The following is a 10473-nucleotide window of genomic DNA, read 5'->3' on the forward strand; positions in this document are numbered from 1 at the left end:
ATATCTTATTTTATGTATTTTTTATTTTTTACTTTTTTATAATATGATTTGGTGCTCTCTAGCGGCAATACACACTTTACACACCGGAAGTGGATGCGGATCTTACACGGATCGGAATCTTAAAGCAAAAGCTGAATTTGATGCACAGATGCAGAAAGATGCCAAATATTCTGACGTCTCGGTTATGTTTACTGTTTTTTGTGGCAGTTTTCCGGCTCTCTGCATCCGCCGAGGTCTCCGTATGGACCGTGGAGATCAGCGGAGTGAGTGTTACATATTTATAATCGGGATTTCTTGTCTTAATTTTCCTTTTTGTTCGATCTTGTGCACCACCAGCTGTTAGCCGGTGTTGCTAAAGCTATCTAGCCGCTTATAAATACGTTGTGGTCCTTGTCATCCAAATGGCTTTTAGTGGTATTATTATATATTTGCTATGGCCACTGTGTTGTTATTTTATTGTTAATACATTACAACGCGTGTAAGCAAGAAGAATTACCTTGATTTGTATTAATTTATCCTACTAATGGATTTTATTTGGCAGTGTTTAACATAGAAAACCACAGAATAGCTATTGGTATAGTAGTAGTTGGCATTTTAGTAGGTTGAGTTGGCTGTGACAGTGCTCTTAACTCAGGGTTGTGTGGTGGAATGTATAATAATGTCATATATAATATTGCAACAACATGCAACATTATTATTATTATTATTATTATTATTATTCATTGAGAATTGAAATGTTGATTATCACATATGCACATGCACCTATCTGAACTGAACACGTTTGAGGAAGTTAAAATACTTATGTTTGTCTAGAGCCAGGGGAGGGGCTGGTAAAACTTAAGGGTAACATATGTGTATTTGTCTTGTCAGCATTGCTATATTACAGCATGTTTCCTTTTTATGTTTTATATTCAATTCTGTCAGGTTTGTTTTTTCTTCCTGTATTGAACACTAAGTGACAGGATACATACATACATAAAGGTGATTTTTTTTTTTTTTTTTTTTTTTTTAAGAACAGAAGAGCATGCTCATAGATGTTAACTAGGAGGAAGAAGGAGGATGGTATTTTTGAGTGTGTGCATGTGTAGGTCTGTCAGTGGCTGCAGGTGCATGCATACCAAAGTCTGATTATAATCTGATTTCTGGACCTTTTAAGATGATAATGACATGCAATCTGCAAAGTTTGTTGAGTAATCAGAGAAACTGTGAACTCCATAAATCTGACAATAATGTGATTTTAGGTGTGTATATAACCACACCTAATGGGGTGTAAATGGCAGAAAGAAAAAAAAAAAAACTAAACTAAAAATAAATGAATATATTTTTTCTCCCCTCATAACAGCAGGATGTTTTGACACATTTTCTGAAGTTGAAGGACATCTACACATTAGAAACTACTAATATTGCATACTTGTTATCTGTTAAAATGTTACATAATGATAATTGTAAGCACTCAATAAACTGACAATATTTTATGTTTTAGGGCCAAGATGCAGTGTTTCGCAAGACATTGTATGCCAACACTACCATCTACATGAAATGTAAGTGTCTTTGCCTTCTGTCCTCAAATACATACAGAAATACAATAGTTATTTACTGGTGCCTTTTTTTCTTTACATTACTTTGGATAAATGGTTAACATGTTTGGGAGTAGTGTATAATGCATTCTCACACATGTAAAATGTGGTCTGGCTGGTTTATATTTGCTCAGTTCGAGGAGACACGACATCATGTGACAAGAACCTGGCCTTCAACATCAGCTGGTATCTGCGCTCATCTGTCTGCTACAATGAGGTCTTTAACACTCCTGTAAGTTTGGCTCCTGAGATTGTTTGTTCATTATTCATTTACCATATTTTCCGCACTATAAGGCGCACCTAAAAGCCTTTCATTTTCTCAAAAACCCACAGTGTGCCTTATAATCCGATGCGCCTTATATATGGATCAATATTGGTCAATTATGACACCCGTAGTCAGGAGGCGTCGCCGAAGTAATAGCGTTAATAACCCTTTAAGGACTGAGCACACTATGGGCCAGTATAGCTCACCTAGACCTAGACTTTTATTCTTTTTTAGCCATAAAAATCATGTCAAACGAAGTATCAGGATTTACTGCATTTTTTCACACAACTACTTCTATTTTACACATCCATCCGTATTTTTTTCTTTTACGTATCGAATAAATGAGTGAAAATCCCCGCAGCCCCGCGCTCTCATTCGTCACCTTCAGGACAACAGAGGCAGATTACCGTAATGATGGTAAAATATTTAGACAGCCCCATGTCTCCGCTTTGAGATGCCGTTTGAATTTACATGAGAGCACGACTGGGCGGAGTTACGCTGCTGGAAAGTCCGCAACCCGCTCTATCTGCGACAGGATCCGACGCTATAGGGATAACGGGGAGACGGGGAGACAGCGCCGGGCGACCAATGGATTGCAGATGCCTGGGCTGATATATCAGTCTCAACTGTGGTCCGAGTTTCACGAAGGGAGGAATTGTCACTGAACTGCCAGACAACAGCAGCGACACTGATGATGACGATTTTGACGAGACGGAATCGGGCACTTTGAATGAGCTCGACCAACTGTTCAACTCAGACACTGAAGAGGAAGAATTCGAGGGATTCGTGAATGAGGAATGAACTGAAAAAGTGAGCTTTACGTGTTTCTTTCACGTGTTACTAAACAAGGCTGGGAGATATTGTGACTATGGACATTAACGTTTGAACAACGTTGAGTTATTGTTATTGCTTTGCACTATTTCGAGAGTTACTATATTGTGAATGCATTAACTTGTTTTGTGAGTGACGTTTTCAGAATGTTTTTTTTATTCTATTAATAAAGTTTGACTGACTGACTTATCTGACTCTTTTGTTGACATTCCCTTTAGCGCAGCTCCATCTCATGGATGCGTAACACAGCCCCAGATACTACAGTAGTTTATATTCTATGCGCCTTATAAAGCGGTGCGCCCTATATATGAAATTTGTGTTAAAATAGGCCATTCATTGAAGGTGCGCCTTATATTCCGATGCGCCTTATAGTGCGGAAAATACGGTACTTCCCACTCTCATACTGGTTTTAGTCTCAGCTGTCGTGGGAGAAACCGATCATTCCAAGAGTCTCTCATTCATGCCCCAGTGTCACTCAGACATGTGAAATTGACAGATCATTCTGGTAAATGATCGTGCAGTTTATCCGATATTTGACATTTATATATTTTTTTTACTATAAACTGGGTCTGACTACTTTTTATATCAAATCTGAAATATTAATTTGACTTTGTTATTGAGTTGAATTATATAATGTATAGCAAATAGTTTGGGCGTAACCTCTCTTATAAGAGCCCATTTGAACATCTGGGCAACAGTTTTTGTCCACTGATCTGAAGGTTGGTGGTGCGATTCCAGCTCCCACCAATAAATACTGGTGTTGTGTCCTTGGGCAAGACACTTAACCCCCCTTTCCCTCAATGTCTGTATGCACTTATGTGTGTGAATGGGTGAGTGGTTCCTTGATGTAAAGAGCTTTGGGTGCCTTGAGGGTGGAAAAGCACTATATAAAAATGTGACCATGATCATTTACCATCTGCTCCTCATTTAACAGCTCTCCTCAGTAATCAGCACTGACAGTATAATGTTGGGTCAGACTGAAGCCTCAGCACTGTCACTCATCTGACATCTCCCAAAATCATATTTTCCTGTTTAAGTCTTTTCCACAACATGGCTCTGTATTCTCATTATAAAGTTTGAACTCAGATCACATCATTCAGTGCTTTATTTAAAAACAATCTTTGTTTGTTGCAGTTTCAAAGGTTGTGATGATGAGTGATTATTTAGATGATTGTTTACCTTATGGGCAACTAATGTAGAAAAAAAACGGCTCAGTATAACACTGTTGTGTTATATTGGGGTTGAGTGTGCTGAACGTTGTGGTTAGAGGCATTTCAAAACTGCTTTTTTACATTAAATAGACTGAATGAGAATGTTTGTTTACTATGTTTCCTGTAGGACCAGAAGGCCATGAACATGTTTGGGATGGACCACATGTTAAAAGATGGCTGGAGCGGCTTCTACAGTCAAGGCTACATGTACTTTGAAAACTGCACCTCTCTTTTCTTACCAAAGGTTTGTCTCATAATAAAGTGTCTTTATGCATTAACATACCTAGACCACGTTTAACAATTTTACAACTGTATATTTGATGTATATGGGCCATGATGAATGAATAAGTGAGAAGTGTAACTTTCTACATTTTTACAGGGATATTATACAGAATTCTTCCCATATCAGCCCCTTACTGGTCCAAATGTAAGCAATCATATGTTCCTTTTTTATTATATATTTATTTTTATTTTTTTTGACAATTAATCAGTTTTAACAATATATTCTTGTGTACAGAGTCCTGCTTCAAATCTGAGTTTTAATTTCCCGGACAAGCCTGTAAATCTTTTTTATTTAATATAAATTGATTCACTCTGTAGTGTTGACATTCGTGCATATTAAAAAGTGTGTGCAATGTTGATAGGAATTAAGTGCAGTGGCCAAAGCTTGGGAGGACAGCCCCTACCTCTTCATTGTAAAGGTGCAGCCAATAATTCGTGGCATATACGATGAAGATTTTGTAACACCACCGTTTCTTTTTACAAGTAAGAAAATAAATAATATTATACCAATATTTTCTGATGTTAAATATAAACGTATTTGTTCTATTAACAGTGAAAGTGGAGATGAAGGGTCCCCATGACTATTCGTCCCCTGCAGACTGGCCTCTAATGATGGTGCGTACAGTATAGTGTTTTTTTTATTTTGTTCCTATTAGCATTTGGTTTGTGATGACATTATTTCTATTTGACAGTTATAATATAAATTGTAAAAACAGGGTGTGCATTTCCAAATTTTCAATTAGACATTGTTTTGGCAAAAAAAACAACCAAAAAAAACATAATCTTAAAATAATAATAATAATAAACAATAAGCCAGTACTCTATCTAGTAGTAGAATATGGCTCTGTATGTAATCCAATAATAACATGAATATTGTCCCTATCCCCTTAGTTCTTCATGGCAATGTGCATTGTTTACGTGCTGTTCGGGGCGTTGTGGCTTGTTTGGTGCGCCTGTTACTGGAGGGACCTGCTCAGGATTCAGTTCTGGATTGGAGCTGTCATCATACTGGGAATGTTAGAGAAGGCAGTGTTCTACTCAGAGTACCAGAGTATCCGTTACAAAGGAGACTATGGTGAGACAGTTTTAACACAAATTGTTGAGTTTTGAAAATGTTTTATAACACCAATGTGTATCTTTTTTGTGTCTATCCAGTGCAAGGAGCAGTGATTTTTGCTGAACTGCTCTCTGCTTTGAAAAGATCACTTGCTCGGATTCTGGTGCTCATTGTCAGCCTCGGCTATGGCATTGTGAAGTAAGTGTTTGAAACCATTGCATGATTGTATCTTCCACTTGTATTATTGTGTTGTTTTGTATTGGCTTATACTCAAACACCGGTAACATTTAGCTACACAGCTTTTACTATTTCAACTTTTACCGTAGATGAAAGAAACTTTAAACAAAACAAGTTACAAAATATCCTTTTCAATTCAGGCCACGGTTGGGCACCACAGTTCATCGCCTAGTGGCAGTCGGCCTTCTGTACCTGCTCTTCTCTTCTGTGGAGGGTGTGCTCAGAGTTACAGGGGTGAGTAACTAATAAATTGTGTACTTAAGGGAGGGGATGTGAGACTGCTGAATCACACTTGCACAGGGTTTTGTTTCTGGTTAAATTTCAGCAGGGGAAGAGTCAAAACACAAAACTGAAATTCAATGCATGACAAGCCCATATGACCATAATTTAAAAGGACAGCTGCATAATCTGAAGGTGGCATCTGTGCCCACATTGAGTACAAAAGTAGATGTTTACAGACATGGTTTGCCAGCCTTTAGCTCATTACTATAATGACTTAAAGCAATGAACAAATATTACATTATTTTCTATCGAAGTACACATCTTATCTTCTGCTTTCATGTGATCAAACTTATGTTGCTGTTTTCTTTTGTAGAGTTTCTATGGGACAGTTGCCCTCGTCGCTAATCTTAGCCTTTCCCTCATCGACTCCTGTGTCATGTGGTGGATATCCTTTACTTTGCAAAATGAGGTGAGACCCCAGGGGCTAGTAAACCCCCTAAACTTGTTTGTTTTTGTACAGACAATGTATAACTGCATGTTTGGTTTACACTATTGTTATTTATTTTCCTTAATTTGCAAATACATTTTCATCAGTCTGTCTCAGACCACTCGTCTACTTAAGCTTCGCAGGAATGTGGTGAAGCTTTCATTGTACCAGCATTTTACAAACACTCTCATCTTTTCTGTGGTTGGTGAGTAAAAAAGACCTTTATCAAACTAATCACATTATAAGTTTGAAAAGCAGAGAATGAAAACCAAGCTTCTCATACTACACTACGTAAATTCATTATAGCATTTCACCAATGTATAAACACTTAACTGGTTGCTTTACAATTTGATGATGCCATAATTTCAGATAGATGAATATATTAGCTTATATAAGTCTGAGCGAATGACTGTATTTGAAAGAAAATTTATGATCAACTTCCTTTGAATTGTATCATTATTTGTAAGTGATTTGCTCAACAAACTCTATCAGTCTTGTAGTTAAACTAGTCCACTCAGCTGATAATTATTCAATATCTGAGGTTGAATAATGCCACCACTTTTTGAAGCAAATGCAAATTTAGTTTTATGTTTATAATTCCAGTAATTGGAGAGAATGATAAACCAGGTAAAAAATGTTCTGTCTTAAAAGGCCAAATTCTACCATTGAAATCTGACCTGCCTTCCAGCTCAATGCCAAACTATATTCTAGTATTTTGTGATGTGGACCCAATCTATTTAGGTTATAGGATAGGGATGTAACAATAACTGGTATGTTGTGATATTGTATCGCCAAAAGTCTCACAATAATATCGTTGGCCATCACACTTTATCGTATTACAAGTCTCTTTGCTTAAATGCACTGTTTTGGTGCGGCAATAGCTACAAAACTGACGGAACTACATAGACCATGAGCCTTTGCTCCATTCAGTGCAGACATAAAGAAATAATTGTTATTAAGCAGTTTTACATTTTAATTGGATTTTGACAGAACCAAAGGCTTACCAAGGTGTTTTAAAAGGAAAAAGTAGCATTTTATATTTTGTTAGCCTCCACAACTCAACATATTGCAAATAAATATTGTACTGTCAGATGTATATTATACAGAGAGATTTGGATATTGTTACATCCCTGCTATAGGACATGTCCATTCAATCTAAAAACTTGATATTGAATCTAGATACTTTCCTGCATGTAGACAACAGTGGATTGTTTATTTACATTCAGTATTGTGTTCAGGCAAAACAATGACACATGTTTCCTTTTGTGCCCACAGCCTCCATTATCTTTATCATCTGGACCACCAAAGTCTTCAAGCTGGTTGACTGCCAGACGGTCAGTTTCCCCTCCTTGTTCCTGTTCATTTTGCTGTATTCATAGATGTGTTGTTTTGATCCAAATGTTTGTCTCCTCAGGGCTGGAGGGACTTGTGGGTAGATGATGCTTTCTGGCGCCTCCTCTTCTCCACTATTTTACTGGTCATTATGGTGCTGCTGAGGCCCTCTGCAAACAGTCAGAGGTCAGACTCTTTCCTGTAGGCTTTTGGATTATTTATTTATGTAATGATATGTGTCATTGATTTTATAAATGAACTGGTCATAGGTTCTCTCATTCTCCTCTCATTGATGAAGAGGATGAAGAGGAAGAAGCCAAGGAGCCTATGCTAAATGAAGCATTTGGTAAGATATTAGTTATGCTGTTGCTTTTGTGTCTCTTGAATACAATTTTTAATCTCATTTATGATATACATTGCTGTCTTCTTCCATTCTAAGTTATGTTTTATTGGAGTTCAAAAGTCCTTAAATGGCTGTACTATAAAACAAAAATTTTCCCAAATACATTGACGCCGGAATGATCATAATCGTCATCGTATCATAAATGTCCTAAAACTACCTTGTCAGATGCTGTGTAATCCAGCACTGCCAAGAATAAAATTACTCACACCTTTACAAAAGGGTAGCAGATGCTCCATGAAACAGTAATGCCATCATTATGTTTTTTCCTGTCTGCGTGTGTGATCTGTTTTGTGTTGATTAAATTTCAGAAGGAATGAAGATGAGAGGCTCTAAGCCTGATTCCAATGGCTCCCAGAAATTACTGAGCAAAGAGGTCAGTTTTGCCCTTCAGCGTTCATGGTTGTCTTTGTAAATGTGATAATTACATCCACATTTGTGATCTGTCGACAGGATGAAGACCTTAAATGGGTGGAGGAGAACATTCCCACAACTGTTGCAGATGTGTAAGTGCCACTAAAAACCCTTCATTCTTTGTTGAATGTTTCTCTCTTTGAAATTGACCACTGAAGTAAAATTAAATTATGTCCCAATATTTCTGAGATGACCGAAATGATCATATACGATGTACATCAGGCATGTCCAAACTGTGGCCTGGGGGACAAATGTGGCCCTCAGACCAATTTTTCTTGGCCCAGGGGAATTAGCCCATATTACTTTAAACAGTTCTTTTTACTGTACATTTCTAAAAATCTTTAACAAGCTCATATCAAATATTTAATGTGTCCCACTGAGGATGTAAGCGTGAATAAAGGTCTAGTAGTTTAGTCTAACTTGTAATAATAACACAGATTTGAAGTATTCACTGTATTGGCGACCAGTCTATGGCCCTCGATCGGACCTCAGCTTTGTCTGTGTTTTATATGTGGCCCTTAATGAGAAAAGTTTGGACACCCCTGATATACATAATGACTTGAGAATATTAATGTTAATGAGGTGGTATTTAATGTAGATATATTTCTAAACATTTCACTATCTGCTTTTGGCTTTTCTTTTCACAGAGCACTCCCAGTCATACTAGACGAGGAAGAGGTAAGGGTTTAACCAGTTGGTCACATGATCCACATTTAATTGCATAATACTTTTAGAATAATGAATAAACACCATTTACTATTTAACATCAGGAACCACCATAGAAAACACAAGTCCTAACCTAATATATTCAAACTTGTGTTTTAGGAAATCCTCAAGAACAAGATGGAGAGGTCCAAAATGGAGTAAGATGATAATGCCATTTGAATGAAGAAAAGGCTACTTCACAGAGGCATCAGTGAATGGGCTGAAGAGATCAATTAACCAAATATGAGGGTAAAGTCTCTCCAGCATACTAGGATATTTTTAACAACACAAATATGGCAGAGGCTGCTATAAACATACTCTTGAGATTGGTATGTCGACCGTCCATAGTGGTAAATTATTGTAATTGAATGACTAAGTGTAATTTCTCACATTTTGACACTACATTTTCACACTGTAGTGAAGCCCAATTATCACAATATAAATCACTAAATGCCTGACAGCAAAATCAACAATCTTCTGTGAATCCAAGTTTTTTTTTGTGAAACACTCATGTTTCTTTCTTACAAAGATTAGATATGGTATGGTAAAGTCACATTTTGGAGTCTTGCTTTATGTAAATAAGCAATTTATGTGTTTTTGTTTTTTGTTTTTTTGCTTTATTGACTAACTAAGGGTTTAAGGAAAAAAATATTTATTTTTGAGGCTGCATTGATATGACTGTATGTGTCTGAAATGTTTCTGTTGTATACTGCCCTACAAAACCACAGATCAGGTCAGTTTACCTCTTTCAGACAGAATATTGGCCATCTATGGTTTTACATAACATATAGATGAAGGAAGCTCTAACTCCATTAGAATATAATGGCCTAATACTTGGAAATTTTAGGCTGTTGGAAGACTACTACTACTACTACTACTACTACTACTGTCAAGTCAAAATTACTGGGTAGTTATTATAAGCTAATAATACTTATTCAAACAGATATTTTTTCTGTAATATAATTGAGGGGTAAGAAATACATTGTTAATATTAAAAAAAATATTATTACACTATTATTAAAAATGGCAACTAATCACGGGTAAAGTCTGTCTGCAGACACTTCTCATTGAAGCTACACTGAACAAAGTCACTCCAATGCACATTTAAAAATACTAACCTGTGTAGTCAAAGTATACACAGGATTATTCAACTATAAATCTATAAATATTTGATGTCATGTAATACTAGACACTTTTAGTTGTGTTTTTCAACAAAACTGAAGTAATTGAGTCAAACTAATATAATATGTACACTAAAGTACTTTTTTATGCAGATTTTCACTCCCTTACCTAACCCCCATCCTCACCTGAAAATACTTAGACACACTCCTTGATATCACAGATTCAATCAACACTATTCATTGTTAGTCTGGTCTTGACAGATAAAATTATCTTGCCATATTTTACTAAACTTAAAACTTTTATTTGTGCAATACTGCAGAACATGTAAATA

The 10473-nt window shown here is 36.4% G+C and overlaps 1 protein-coding gene across 1 annotated transcript; it reads left to right on the top strand.

Annotated features, from left to right (window-relative positions):
* Nucleotides 1-121: 121 nt before the first annotated feature.
* LOC117390794 (transmembrane protein 87A-like) lies at nucleotides 122-9493 on the top strand. The gene is made up of 20 exons (XM_033988596.2): nucleotides 122-263; nucleotides 1484-1541; nucleotides 1712-1809; nucleotides 4012-4128; nucleotides 4264-4311; nucleotides 4402-4443; nucleotides 4529-4649; nucleotides 4720-4781; nucleotides 5058-5241; nucleotides 5322-5421; nucleotides 5601-5694; nucleotides 6056-6127; nucleotides 6266-6374; nucleotides 7445-7503; nucleotides 7584-7687; nucleotides 7771-7847; nucleotides 8213-8277; nucleotides 8355-8407; nucleotides 8963-8993; nucleotides 9141-9493. Exons 1-20 carry the CDS (start codon nucleotides 141-143, stop codon nucleotides 9180-9182), a joined length of 1659 nt encoding a protein of 552 aa, XP_033844487.1. The 5' UTR covers nucleotides 122-140; the 3' UTR covers nucleotides 9183-9493.
* The last annotated feature ends 980 nt before the right edge of the window (nucleotides 9494-10473 follow it).

Source organism: Periophthalmus magnuspinnatus, chromosome 22, assembly GCF_009829125.3.
Source record: "Periophthalmus magnuspinnatus isolate fPerMag1 chromosome 22, fPerMag1.2.pri, whole genome shotgun sequence".
Taxonomy (NCBI): Eukaryota; Metazoa; Chordata; class Actinopteri; order Gobiiformes; family Gobiidae; genus Periophthalmus; species Periophthalmus magnuspinnatus.

Bases quoted from the DNA above. Each gene is read 5' to 3' on its own strand.
- LOC117390794 (XM_033988596.2), top strand. From the start codon at position 141: ATGCACAGATGCAGAAAGATGCCAAATATTCTGACGTCTCGGTTATGT. The intron at 5,242-5,321 runs GTGAGACAGTTT...GTGTCTATCCAG, and splicing joins CCGTTACAAAGGAGACTATG to TGCAAGGAGCAGTGATTTTT. The intron at 6,128-6,265 runs ATATCCTTTACT...ATTTGCAAATAC, and splicing joins ACTCCTGTGTCATGTGGTGG to ATTTTCATCAGTCTGTCTCA.